The sequence below is a fragment of the Stigmatopora nigra genome, chromosome 8, assembly GCF_051989575.1.
Source record: "Stigmatopora nigra isolate UIUO_SnigA chromosome 8, RoL_Snig_1.1, whole genome shotgun sequence".
In the NCBI taxonomy this organism is placed as follows: Eukaryota; Metazoa; Chordata; class Actinopteri; order Syngnathiformes; family Syngnathidae; genus Stigmatopora; species Stigmatopora nigra.
This window is the reverse complement of record NC_135515.1, coordinates 3,722,436-3,736,970: the sequence shown is the minus strand read 5'-3', so window position 1 is coordinate 3,736,970 and position 14,535 is coordinate 3,722,436. Positions and strand designations below refer to the sequence as shown.

General features: G+C 39.9%; 1 protein-coding gene across 1 annotated transcript in view; it reads left to right on the top strand.

The window, feature by feature from the left end:
* LOC144200961 (F-box only protein 40) overlaps positions 1–14,535 on the top strand; it is a 75,021-nt gene that overhangs the window by 11,876 nt on the left and 48,610 nt on the right. The window contains exon 3 of the mRNA XM_077723362.1: positions 1,098–1,150. Coding sequence (XP_077579488.1) covers positions 1,098–1,150 — 53 coding nt within the window. The remainder of the gene's footprint in view (positions 1–1,097; positions 1,151–14,535) is intronic.

The following is a 14,535-nucleotide window of genomic DNA, read 5'->3' as shown; positions in this document are numbered from 1 at the left end:
TTGTCATCTGAAAAACCTGCCATTTGACCAGCAATCTGTACGTACAATCCCACATGAATATTGCACGTCTTTTTTCAGACGTAATGTAAGCGGGAACGCTGCATGTTTTGGATTAATGCACGCATTTCATTGGCTCATGGGGCTTCTAGTGATAAATCATTCATGGAGTCGGAGCGATGCATTTAGAGGTAGTACGAGCCTCGCCCCGGAGGAAGACTCATTAGTCGAGTTTGCTTTTGCCGCTAGGCCGCTACATTACCCGGGTGGGGCGCCGAGTGGCGGGTCGTCGGGAATACTGCCGCATTAGTTTCCGGGTGTCCCGTCATCATCGTCCAAACGAGAAGACGCACTCGGGATTTGGAAGCTTTAACAGAGAGGAGAGGATATTGATTTATGGGCGCCTGCAGCGTTCCGTTTTCATTCATCATGCTGTCCACACACAGCTGACGTCAGTCCCACGAGTCAAGCTTCCTCTTCTTCACTTATTCTCGTGTCAGAGTAACGAGCACAACAGTTCAGGGCTTTGAGATGTGAAATATATCGCCATATGTTTGTTTTTGCTTTTAAACTTTTACTGTCAGCGCAATTGTTACCACTCCCCCTGATGCTAAGATATACCGGATAGTCACAACTACCACAGCAGAAGGATTCAGTCAATGATGAGCCAGGCACACACTGCAAGTAGACTTTAGTCATAATTTATTAACAAAACCTGGACTAAGGGCCAAAACCTGGACTAAGGGATAACATAGGGGAAGTAAAAGATACTAAAGTGGCACCCTCAAATAAAAATGGTAAAAACCACACAAAAAACACACCCTATCCACGCTATGTGTACCCAGGATGACAGCCGTAACAGCAGTTTTTTTTTGGTTTTCGCATAAATAGTCTTTGGGAAATTAACTATCAAATGCTTCTTGAAAGCTAAGGACTATGTACTTTTCATTTGAAATTTTGGCGCCATCTTGTACCATTTTAAAATGCTTCTTGGGTTAATGAATGTATTTTCCGGGCAGTAAGTTGCTCTTTATTTAATCGTTTGGCTGGGCCTGCGACTAATATTTAAGTGTGACTTATGTTTTTATTTTTTTCTGCAGAATTTTCCGCTGATTTCAACACCTTCAAAGCAATATGCGGAAAAGAGAGCAAGGTACAGAACTTTACATTTTATCCTTTTTCTTTATGAATACTCATTTTAAAAAGACCCATCCTGGTACTTTGATACATGACCTGATAGTCTGGTTATAAAACGGTTAAGCCTAGGAGTAGTAAATGGGCTTTTAAAAACTGTAAGATGAATATATTTGGGTTTTTGAACATGTATTTAACTAGGAGCACTTCTACAAAATTAAATGGATTGTATATATATCGTCGTCAATGACAACCAATGAATTATGTGCATGTATTTCTCAATTCTTTAGAGAAGTATTAGCTCACATGATGATTATTCAAATCAGGCTTTCCCTTTCAATTTAATACAGAAAAAGTAATATATTGCCAGGGTGTGATGTGACAGATTTTTCATTACTTATGTTTAGCGTGAAGTAATGGAAAAGGTCTCGAATTAAGGTTCTTCTTCCCTACTTTCTTCTAATTTACCTTATTTGACCGTCACCTCTCATCTGGAGCGAAAATTACACGCCGCGTTCTTCATCTCGCACCTTCCTTCAAGGCCCCTCGCCCAAGTCAACCCCAATTTATTTGCACAACATGGATGAAGCGTGGCGCTAGCAGGCTCATTGGCATGCAGCCGCTAGCGTCGCCTTTCGTCTGGGCGTCTTGACCGGGGCGTCACGGCGAAACCCCGGTCAGCACGACTAAATTAAAAACAGAGCCGGCATTGGGATGAAAGCCCTGTGGTTAATAATTCCAAAAAATGAACGTTCCATGCTTCAATCTTCATATTACCTACCCAACGCCTGATGCTTTGTTTCCAAAATTCAAATGGATTTTCCACACTCCTCCATTATGCCTAAATATCACGTCATGTTATAAGACTATAAGATGTATAATGTTTTGTTTTTTTTGCCACGTTAAAGCTGACCGTCACTCCAATGTGTCCAAGGTTCTAAAATCTTGAAACCAAGGAATATGTTGAAGTAAATTTAGGAGCTTTATTTTGGCAAAAGTAGTGTTTTTTTGCCGTCTATTGGCATCTTGGTGCCATGGCACTAATTTTGGAGAAGGTTCAGGCACTTCATGTAGATTACCACCATCTTGGCACCAAAGAACCATCTGTGGTGTGAGTTTAGAAGCTTTCATTTTGATGTAGTATTAATTCCTACTTTTCTACTATTTAGTGTCATCTTTATGCAATAAGATGAAGCTGAACTTAATTCAGGAGCTTCTTTTTGAGAAAATGTAGTGTTTGACAGGCATTTCAAAGCAATTTAATGCCAAGGAACCAGGTTAGAAATTGAAGTACATTATTTTGACTAGATTAGTACTTTACCACCATTTTCTGGTATATTGCTGTCAAGGAACTATGTTTTCGACAAATATTTGATTTGCCATGATCAAATGTTTAATGCAAGTAGAAAAAGCAAGTCAGATTACTTTAACACAAAACCCAACCCTGTGAAAAAGATATAAAACGATAATCACACAAAAACGGCAAATTCAATCTACCACTTTCACCTTGATGGGAAACACTTTCCTATCAGACTATTTTGTCCCCCGCCAAGTCAAGGGAAGGGAAAAGAAAACTAGCGGGAGTATTTGCACTTTGAGAGCAATCAATAAATGTATCAGTGGACCACTTCCAAGCGCTGTCCTGCATCAAAGCCCTGGACTGCGGGGGGTTTCTAAGCCGCAACTAACAGAAAGTGCAAGAAAGCCGCCATGCGTGAATTGTTCTGGAGAAGAAGAAAAAAAAAGGACACCAGATCTCACAATGCTTAGATATGCAGCATTGCACCAGAAATCCCACAGTTTTCTCTGAGTTGCTCAGACTCTCACCAGCTCTGCAAGTCCAAAGCCCCCCAGGGGATCTGTAAATATCCAGCATAACAACCAGCAGCTCCTAGGAATGAACTCTGCTATTTTCTACTCCGAACTCAAACAATAATAATGATAATAATAATAATCGGACATAGGCTTTGTCATCATCATTGACTCGAAAACAGCCTAATTGTCATCATACCCAGAAACTGCCTATGACGAAATTGGTAGTGCTTCTCAATAAGGTGCGTTTTCACGGCAAAAAACCCAAATAAGAGATAATTTCGGACTCGTAATCTGGCATTCTGCCGTTATGGATACCACTGTCTTTCATTTACCTCCATTCAGCCAGTAGGCAGCAGATAACTGCCCAATGTATTTTCATATTACCTCACCCCGAAGTTATACAGAAGGGATTGTGTGTCGTGCTACCGCAAGTTTAGAGTCCTGATGGATATGGGAAAAAACTGTCCTTAAGCCTATTTATCTGTACTTTGTGGGACCTATAGTGTCTGCCAGAGGGCAGCAGCTGGAACATATTGTGACCAAATCAAATGCATTTTTATATTTACAGCCATCCTTGCGATTGTCGATCCATTTTTTTTCGTCTAAGAGAAGCGGGGTTGTCGTTCTAATTGTGTTTGCGGGAGATCTCTTTTGGTTGGCAAACAGAGCAGCAACCGCCCACTTCCACTCCACTGAACAAGAAAATGGGGCTCGGGATTCGTTGGCAGGCACGGGATAAATTTGCCACTCCTCGGAAACAATCACACGTCTGGCAGAGTGCAAATGTTCGCGGCGCAAGTGCAAATGCTAGCGGAGAATAAAACATTTGAAGAATTGGATCGACTTCCAAATGGATGTTTACATCGGCGCTAATGCTGAGCGGCGGAAAATCCGAGAGAGCAATCAATCACGTGCTTGGAGACTAGGGGCCGCGTCCCATCGACTTTTCGGGCTGAGATCCGCTCTGCCCCGGCGCCCCGACGATCGGAGTCAATCTGTCTCATCCAGGTGTTCGCTGGCTCCCGATGAGAGCGGCACAGACCGGCCAGATTGCTCGACGCAAAAGAGCATCCGCAAACTTGTGAATGTCATTTGTCAACTGCTGGAAATGGAAATGATTCACCGAATATTTGGTGTAAAAAATGAAAATGTCTCCTAGAGAAAACTTCTCCATACTGACTTTGTTCGATCTCTTCCAGCCACTGCCGTTGCTAGAGTGTTTAAAATATATATATATATATATTCAGCCTGCTGTTGACTCTATTCTTATTTTATCTTGTTTTATCCATTTCAAGATAAATGTTAAATGAAATTCCCCCCAAAAATGTAACTTATAGTCCAGTGCGGCTTGTTTTTTTTTGTTGGTTTATTTTTTCGTTTTATCTGGCATATTTTAGCTAGCGCGACTTATACTCAGATGTGATTTCTAGTCTGAAAAGTATTGTAATAAAAAGATAATAAGCATTTTGTTTGGCCTTGTAACCTGGCAATTGTATGTTGTTTTATTCCAGCAATTGTCTTCTCAGCTAGATTCAGTGTGTAACAGTGACTCCAAAAATTGTTTATTTATTTTTCTTTTTTTTTTTGGGTAAATGGCAAAAGATATCTGAGTTAAGGCGGAGATAAAACCATGACAATCCGTGCTGTGAAGGAAAGTAATGAAAGTTGCCATTTAAACGTGACCATTAGAGGCTGGTCCTTATATTATTCTATTGCTAAAAGCAACAATAAAGTAGTTTGCAGGCTACACTTATTTTCAACAGTAGGTAGAAAGAGTAGCATAAGCATTTCACGGATTGACAAAGTACTTATTTGTACAGTTTCCATTTTCAGCCGTGTGAACCCATCAACTGTGTCTTTTATGATATAAAACTCCAGAAATCCAGACTTCCTTTTGAAAGAGGCTTCTAGACTCAAAGACACTTTAACAGTGCCTTAGGATAGTTCTCAGGGCACCACAGGAGTCCATTATTCAGTCGAGATGTTTGAATCTCCAAGGCTTTGCAAGCACTTGGCTTTCCCCCTCCTACTGCTTCTTCCCAAAGTAGTCAAATTGCTGGTTGGAATCACACAAAGGCCTTCCTATGAGAGTCTGTCTTTTGAGTTTTCACACTTGGTGATCTGTTTTGACAGTGGGCAATGAATTGAAAGAACACTCGTGACAGCTTACGGATTTAAATCGGTTCAGTGTCAGAAGTCAAACGTCGTCTACCAACTGCTCAATTTGGCGAAGGCGGAGAAGTATTGACGGTCGATTTATACCTGCGACGAATCTGGCCCACCTGGATATCATGTCCGTTCTTTACACAGAGGGGGGACTGTATCATTTTAGTGCCTTCCAACCAGAAAAAAATATTTTTATGATACTTCTCGGCATGTTTTCAGGGATGAACATAAAAACTGGCAGCATGGGAATCGTTGGTATTCACTGTTGACCTTTCTCGTTTTTCAAGATGGGGTGAATCCAGGGTCGTTATTTTTTTATTTATTTTTTTATCCCTGCATAGTTTTTTTTTTTAAATCAAAAATAACATAAAACCCAGAGACAAGCAATGATACACAAGGCAAAACCCAGTCCATGCTTGTGTATTGAATTTCAGCTCCACTGCGATGTCTTTTGCATTTTTCTATCATTTCTCACCTCCCATGTGTCTCGCCCAATAGAGGTCCAATTAGCTCAAGTACATCGCATGTGTTATAAAGAGACCTGGCATTGCATGTAAACAGTTCACTTACTTTTTCAAGGCAAGTTCAGAAATCGTGACCTCAAATGACTTCTCATATCATTTTTTTCCAATCTGTTGTATAAATATTCTTGAACGGTGTTTAATCGGACGTCTATCAAACATTCTTTTCCCAAGAGTGTTCTGCTGTATTTTCCGCGTTATAATGCTCAACTAAACGACTTGGCAGTGCGCCTTTAAATCTGATGCGCCCTATAAATGGATCATTATTCGTTTTTTCATTGTATTAAATTCCCTTTAGTTCAGATATATCTAATTATAACATTAGTACTCCTAACCACTACTATTACTCCTACTACTACTACCACTACTACTGTTCCTAATAATCCGGTGCACCTCATATATATAAAACAAATTTTAAGCTAGGCAACTCATTGAAGGTCCGACTTATTGTACTCTGAGACATTCTGGCCCTTCGTTAACTGTCCTTTTTAATATTTTTTAAGTCAAGGGTAATGGGGAGTGGTTAAAATGGGAATTCTTAGGGAAGTTTGAGAATCTGCGATACAAGCAATAGCATCTTTTCTACTGACATTTCCCATTCGTTAAAAATGATCCACACGTTGTATTTTCCAAACACCGAAAGGCAGTTTGACACTTTGCCAGAACTTGTACAACTTTTCCCAGTGCTTCTCTTTCATGAGGCGCAATGTTGTCGTGTTTTTCCTACCGTGATTAAATGTATGCAGAGACGACGAGGGCTTTTCTCGCAGCTCCCACTGGTTGCTGTGAAGAATCTTTTGGAGTCAAGCGCTGTTCCTGCCTGGAAATTATGCTAGCTTGACAAGTGACTATGTCAGCTCGCTTCTCGACACAATAGATTCCATACTTCATGAGTTAGTTATTATAATTTGATTGCATGATAGCGCCTAGCTCATGTGTTGGTGTCAATAGAAGAAAAATAAAGCCTGGAAGAATTCCTTCCACAGGGAGGATGTCTTAAAAGGCCACAAGGTTTTTTTTTTTTACCTTGACACAATGTTTTTTTTTTATGATGTAATATAGTCATTTTACAACACAACTCGCAGCATAAAGTAGCACACGATGCGCAGACCTGATATTCCGTCACACACAGTCGATAACTAATCTCGGTTCTTGACAGATGTTTGCTTGCGGCTCTGATAAGTGACGGTCTCTGGAGTGTCTCCCGGACGCACTTATGTCATCTGTGGCTTTTTAAAATCTAAACTGAGAAACTGCTTCATTTTGCATTGGGCTTTGGGAGAAAGCTCATTGGCCGTCATTGATTGCGGAAGTTGTTCAATCGGTTTTAACGTCATTAATGGCAATTTGGAAACATGTCCAAGTGCGCCATTTTAAATGAGATGAACCCAGTTTCTGAGTTTATATAAGAAAGTTCTTGTAAAAATGTTTTTTTTTTTGTTTAGTTTCTGGGTAAAGTTAACTATCTGGTGATTGGTATCAAAGAGTAGAAAAAAGGTAGACTTAAACTTTTTAGTTTTTTGTTTTTTTATGGTTGTTCAGTGCACATATTTTGTTATCCTAGAATAATCAGGGAGTGTGCCCCCTAATTAGATGGCACCCTGGGCAGTTGCCCACATAGCACTTACAAAAAAGAATGACCATGATTGTACCAGAGTAACAAACAAAAATACTAGTGAATATATAATGAAATGGAAGTTTTTATTTTTTAGCTTTAGCCCTCCTGGTATATTATATATTGGCCCGTGTCTGATTTTTTCCATATAAGCCACCACTATTGTGACTTGAGCTCACTCATCGTAAACATTTCATTCCAAACCCTCTTCACCACGTGAAAGTCAGCATTTCAAACCATACCGTGTTTTGATCACATTCACGCGTCTTAAATTGCTTTGTAACCATTCCTCCGAAGAATAAAGAAAAATGAATAGATTCACTCAACTGATTCATTCTTTATACCGACTCTCCCTGGAGTTTAAACAGCACCGAGGAGCGTTAAATCAGCTCTGGGATATACGGCTCTAGTTGTGACTGTAATACACATTCTAATTGATTCTTCAGGTAGGGATGCACGTCTTATCAGGAGTTATTTAAGCCTGGAGGATTTTCAAGAGCAACGAGGAGAAGCCTACGGCATGCATAATGACCCCTGGCGCCATCAATAACCATAATGGTCACCGGGACATTCATGTTACAGTCGCTGGCATGAATGATGAAGCTGCTAAGTCAAAGGGCTGTGATTATCTACCTACTTATTTATTTATTTACTGGATGAGACTAACAATTCCAAGTTCTTCCGAGACAATTTCTCGTCATTCCATATCATGACAGGCTTACCTGGCAGTCGTGGAGTATAGGGGGTTTGTTTTGAATAGATTTTGACCTATGGGAAAAAAGTAAATGGAGATGTAATCGAATTGCCAATGCACCCTCTCACAGCTTGAGAGCATGCCTTTCTTTCAAGTACCGTGAGTCATGTCGACGCCACGCTGAGCGCCGTCACTTTGTTAATTTTTCATTGCACTGAAGTCCTGGCTTTTGAAAGTGGGCGGCAAGCAAAGCCCCCGTCGCCGTGCTGTGATCTAAGAGCGCCCACTTTGATAGATATTTTTAGATAGTTTAGTCGTCCGCTGTGTCTTAAAAGGCCGTCATGTTGATGGAGAGTCCCTGGACTACAAGAGCACACATTTACTCCCCCCCCGGGGGGTGAATATTCAGTTGTTGTTTTTTCGAAGTGTTAATTGGACACTTGAGTTTCATTTGTATGCTTAATTTAGACCCGGGAACTGTCACGCTTATTGCTGAGTTGACAATAATTGCGTAAAATGGCAGTGTGTGGATTTTTTTTTTGCATAATCTCCTCTTCTTTAAAACATTGACGTCATGGATTGAATGTCTATCACCGTTAATAGAATGTGTTGTTTTAATTCTGGAAGTCAGTATCATTAATTAAACCTCATTGATAAATGCTAATATTTGTCTATAGAATTGATACTAAGTTAGATTTCCGGCAATTTTTGCCATTTCTTTGCTGAAAATTGAATTTAATTAAATGTCTTTATTGTCATTATACAAGTACAATTACATTTCAAGCTTCACAGTGAACTGCACTCATAAATAAATACTGATAAAAGGATATAATTACAAGCAAAATGGATTGCCGTTCTAAGAAAAGTGATTAAAATGGTTAGAAGTGGTTATCAGCAAATGATACAGGTAGCTGAGGTGTTTCAGTGCAAGTATCCAAAAACTAATGTTGTCTTTGTACTGAATCACCATTTACAAAAAGATATTTCACATTTGCTTCCCGGCAAAGTATTTGCCATTAGTCAACATTTCAGTCTTGGCAAGATGGCTCCATTTACTCGAGAAATGTTTACCGAGCTGAGCCATCATTAAAAATATTCACGTCCTTTATCACCGTATTAATAATTCACTGAAATCAAGTGCTTGGTCAGTGACATTTGCGTGACATTAAAAGGAGAACAAAAGAAACGGTGTGTGGAATGTTGAGAGGAACGTGTCGAGGCTTTGGAGTTCGGAGTTTTCGTGTTTTGGCTGCTGGAGGTCACGATAAGCAGTGCAAGGGAAAATGGCAAAGCAATGACCATGACCTCGCCAATGTGACAGATGGTTACTGCTTAATGTGCTTTTAGGATGGGCCTTTTTCTGCACAATTTCATCAAAGATGCGTTTTCTTTTTAGGATGGTATCATCTCCTTGAGATTATTCACTACGTTAAGCATGGAATTATTCATCGAAACACCGATATTACCTTCATTATACACGGTTACATTTAGAAATACTTTTCTCAATTCGTAGTGGTAAGCCCATTTTAAATGACATTACTTCTAGAAAAAAAAGTAATCCTAAAATACACTAGAGTCCTTCCTCACTATACAACGTTGATTTGTTCCGGAACTCATTTTATAACGTAATTCTTTTCATTAATTCATATTTTACATGTTAACGGTGTGATGACTACCCCCAAATCTGCTATAAATGATAAAGATATACCATTGTGCATGAAATATGTGAATTGAAGTTCTCTATAAAACCATTAAAAGAAGATAAGGTATAAAAAATTACATTTATTTATAGTTGGTCGCAAAAAAATCAACTTAATAGTTGTCAGTTGAGTTTTGTTTTGTTTTATTGCCAATGTCATTTGCCAATTGCTGTGTCAGCAACATCTGTGCAAAGAAGCCACCTTAGATACCTGATCAAAGTGATGGATGCTTAGCGTGTCCTGCTGCGCACCTGCTGCCAGCGCCCCACTTATTGAATCCATGAATCAATTTAATGAGCACGGTCCGGGTGTCCGGCTTTCAATAAACACCCCGGCGAGCTTTCGGCCATCTTGTCTTTCGACAGCAATGCCGGAGGGGATCATCGAATTATTCGGGCTTCCCGGCTAAGGATCCTGCACAATCGGTCGCAAACGGAATGCTAGGTCGCTGAAGAAAGAGAAGCAGACACTTATGATTGCCAATCGATACTGCGGCGGTCAAGTGATCGTTGGTGATGTGTTTTCTTCGTTGCACAACACGATCACACCTGACTCAACCTATTCCATGATTTCCCTCTGGAATTTGCTGCGTCTTCAATTGCTCTTCGTGCTCTAGTCATCAGATTGCTTGTGTCCAAGTCAATGTTTGGATGCTTTGGCTCGCAGTTCTTACTATTCTTCTGTAAAAAATACTATGGAATTTTGTGTTTTTAAATAATCTTGACTTGTCTTTGTCCTTTGTCCCTAAAGTCTTGTTCTTGTAATGGTTTTGTGAAGATCAGGTTTTGGACAGTAGGCTCCTGAGCACTAGATTAGAATGCTAGAAGATGGTAGTATTGTGGCTGTTAGGCATCTGAATTTCTACTCCTCTAAACCTTGGTCTCTTTTCAAACTTGTACGGGCAGTATTTCTGTCAATTCTGGACAAAACTACAGGAAAAAATACTTGGTAAAGCATTTTTTAGTTGCCAAAGCCACAGCACACCGTTAAATGATTGCAACTTCAACACCAAAAAATACATATATTTTAAAATAAATGTTTGTCATTATCTCCACCTCACAATTCTGAGATTGAGGGTTCAAGCCCCTTCCTGAGTTTAATTTCTTCTCCCTGTATCTACCTGGGGTTTCTCCGGGTACTCCAGTTTCCTCCCACATCTCAAATACATATGTATTTTTCAATGGTTATTTGCCTCATTGTGCGCTGCAATTGGCTGGAAACCAATACCTCGTTTAATTCCCATAGTTATCTGAGGAAAAGCTACACGGAAAATGAATGAATTATCTCAATTTCACCTTGTTCTTGGTTTTTCTCCTGGCCCAACTCCAACCAGTGTCAGTTTTATCCCAGTTCTGTTAGTTCTGGTCTCGAAACAATACACTTATGAGCATTTAGTAGGTTTGTCTGTGTGTTTGATCAGCTTGCTGAAGGCCATTCTACTGAAGTACGATTGCATAGCATTTACACAGCAGACTCCGTTACCTCCCACCGCTGCTTACCTTTCATGATGTGATTATAAGCGCACTTGACTGCACTGATTCAAACACAAGCAGGCCCCCGTCATCATGAGGTCACCGCACAGAGGACGAACACTCGCAATTTAGCCGTCTGTGCGGCCACGTCCTGGACCGGAGATATTTTTCTTCATCCGCCGGCGACGCAAGGCCTAATGGAGCATGAGAGTGACGGTCTCCCCTCCCTCTTCACTCTCCCTTTTGCCAAGTTGAGTCACAACCCCCTTTTGCTAAGAAGCTCCAGGCGAGAGACCACGCTGTGCGAGTCGTGCTAGATTCATGGGTAAACGTGGCTGGCCGTAATTGGCGAAAAAAAGAGCAGCAGGAAACATCATACGTGGAGCACTTGCTCGTGACTGGGTCGTGGGCGGGGGTGGTGTTAAGATTTGTGAGGGCAAAAACCAATTAATTAGCGAAGTGAATGCTTCTCATATACAAACACGTCGTAGGAGTGTGGTATGATACGTTGGCGTTCCAAGGGATTTTCTGTGGTTAGTTTGTCTTGTCAAGCTGTTGTCATCACTCAGCAAATTGCAACACAGATGCGCAGACTATTTGCAATTGAGTTAGCGCAGACTAAATTATCATAAGGTGATAATGTCGATGATTGAGGTATGATATGGCATGGTTTTGCGCTCACTTATTGGCTACCATTGATGCGTATGAAAATCCAAGATGTTAACTGGTGTTTTTTATGGTGCTCAGATGTTTGGTCGCCGGTCTTTTGGTCCCTTTTGGTCGAGGGTAAAAATGGTGACAGAGAGTTTACTTTTGAAACCAGCTCTTTTAAAATTATATTCATGAGATAGAGTTTAATATCTAAGAGAGAGAGTTTATTATCTAAGTACTGTTTAATATCAAAGTACATTTGACCGGCAAGCAAACGTCTGGTCACGGTTTTTTATTGGATTCAGATCTGGAGACTTGTCGGTAACCATTTTTCATCAAATGATTAATTTACTGTTGATAAAATTGTTTGATTCCTTTTTAATTGGTCACATAGAGTGGCAGGATTGGCAGACTTTAAGCCCCGCAGAGGAAATCCTTAACTACAATACAATATAGCCCACATTTTGCTAATTCATTGACCAACACTTGGACCTTCCATCGCTCCTCCCTTTGGTTTCTTTTGGGTTTAGGTCTGGGATTATTTTCTAGGTACTTATAAAGGTATTTATTCAACAGTTTGATAGTTAATGTGTTTCTGGCACATACATTTGGGTCATATTTGTTTTTGTCTATTGTATTGAGACAAGATCTATCATTAATTGGGCGATATTTCCATTTCTTTGTAATTTCTGTACATGGTCCATTGCTTCGGCCACTTGCATGAGTAACTTTTCTTCATATAAAAGTTCTTTGGGGTGGAACAAGAGCAAAGAGATAAATTGTGTCATTGCATTTTATCACAAGACTGCTTCACAACAAGCTGTTTTACAGCTTTCATGAATTTTGTAAGAGCTGTCATTTATCACAGCGGCGGTATATCGGGCGTGAAATGACGCGCTGACGCCGCCACCTTTTCGAGACGCCTCCTTCTTATTAGCTCTGCAAATGAACGAAGGGAAATATCTCATTTACAACTTGGGGCTCCTTTTCTTTCCGTGTACTTTTTTTGTTAATGATGCAAAGTGACACGCCATACTTGCCGCCCTTAGGGGAGAACCTGTACGGGCCTCATTACAAGCGACTTTTAATTAGTCTTTGTAATTAAAAGACGAATAAAGGCTGCTGAGAAAAGCCGCCAAGAATATTGATATGCCAATAAACATTTTCGTGTTCATTGGTCAACGTTCTCGTTTAGGCTCGGGTTGAATTGCGGACGGATTACAAGGTGATGTAGGGTGTCGTTTTGATGAATTGGCGGGAGGGTGTTTAATAAAAAAAAAAAAGCACCGTCGTTGCCTGTCTGGAACTTGTGACCTACCGTATTTTCACGACTACAAGGCGCACTTAAAAGTCTTAAATGTTCTCTAAAATAGACAGTGCGCCTTATAATCCAGTGCGCTTTATATATGGAAAAAACTGAAAACCAAAAACTAAAAACCACCACTGTCTGATATTAAAAAAACACACGCCTGAATTGGAACAATACTGTTTAATATGCAGATGCCATCTTAGTTTACAAAATCTTCCATCATATAGCTCCTCCTCTACTGCAAGATTTTATACAAAAAAATCCAAAACATCAACAATGGCTGGCTCTAGAGGTGACTGTGTAGTGAGTGCTTCATACCTGGAAGTCAATAGCAATTACCGTATTATCACGACTATAAGGCACACTTAAAAGTCTTATATTTTCTCCAAAATAGACAGTGCGCCTTATAATACAGTGCGTCTTATATATGGAAAAAATGTAATTCATTGAGGGTGCGCCTTATAATGCGGTGCGCCTTATAGTCGTGAAAATACGGTATTTGTGCTGACCGTATGTTAGAAGACGACATCCAGAAAGCTCCCCCGTCATTTTTATCTCCCATTAAATATGGCCGACAGCATTGGAGTGATTCATGGTGTCAGGTTAAATAGAGCATAATCACCCAATGATTTTCAGCTTTTAATTAGATGTATGGACCTTTTGCTCCCCTCTCAACGGAGATAGAGAGGAACCTTTCCAGTCAGATGCCCCTGCGGTGCTGCATTTTCAAATGCTAGCAAAGTTTTTGGGGAATGAGATGTCCAGGAAAAAAAAATGCTTAACCCAGAGATTTGAAACTTTTAAAAAATTGGATGACTTCCCCTTGAGCAATCCAATTTTGAAGCTAATATCTGGCAATGTTAATCAGTATTTTTAAATCCTTTTGGAAGTCCATTGCCAAAAATGGCAGTTAAGAACGTTTACTATATTAAATTATGTTAGGTTCATCAATAATTATACTTAAATATAACTATAAAACAATACAGGGGGACATCTGATTTAATTATGTATATATTTAATTAAATTGGCATCTGTGATCTTGGAAAGTAAACAAACAAGCCTCCATTCGGCAAAACAAATCCATAATCAACCAAAAAGTGCGTCACAATTCACGATAATATGCGAGTAATCACGAAGGTTGTTTAGATAGCGATAACGCTGCATCACCATCTTCTTAAGTGTCCTTCTAGGTCTGCACACTGGGGTAAAGGTCAGTCCTATCTTCCATTAAACAGTCCTTGGAACGAGCTCTCATACAAAAATGATTAAATGCACACATATAATAATATTACAGAATTAATCCAACAAGTTATGGACCGGGGATTGTGTAATGGCAGTTTTTATGATTTCCAATGAGGAAAATTGTCATTGGAAATGAAATGGTTTGACGATAAGAAGAAAAAAAAACGTCTTTTCATAAGCCAAATTCCCTGCTTCCCCTTCACATCTGCTTTTTTTTTC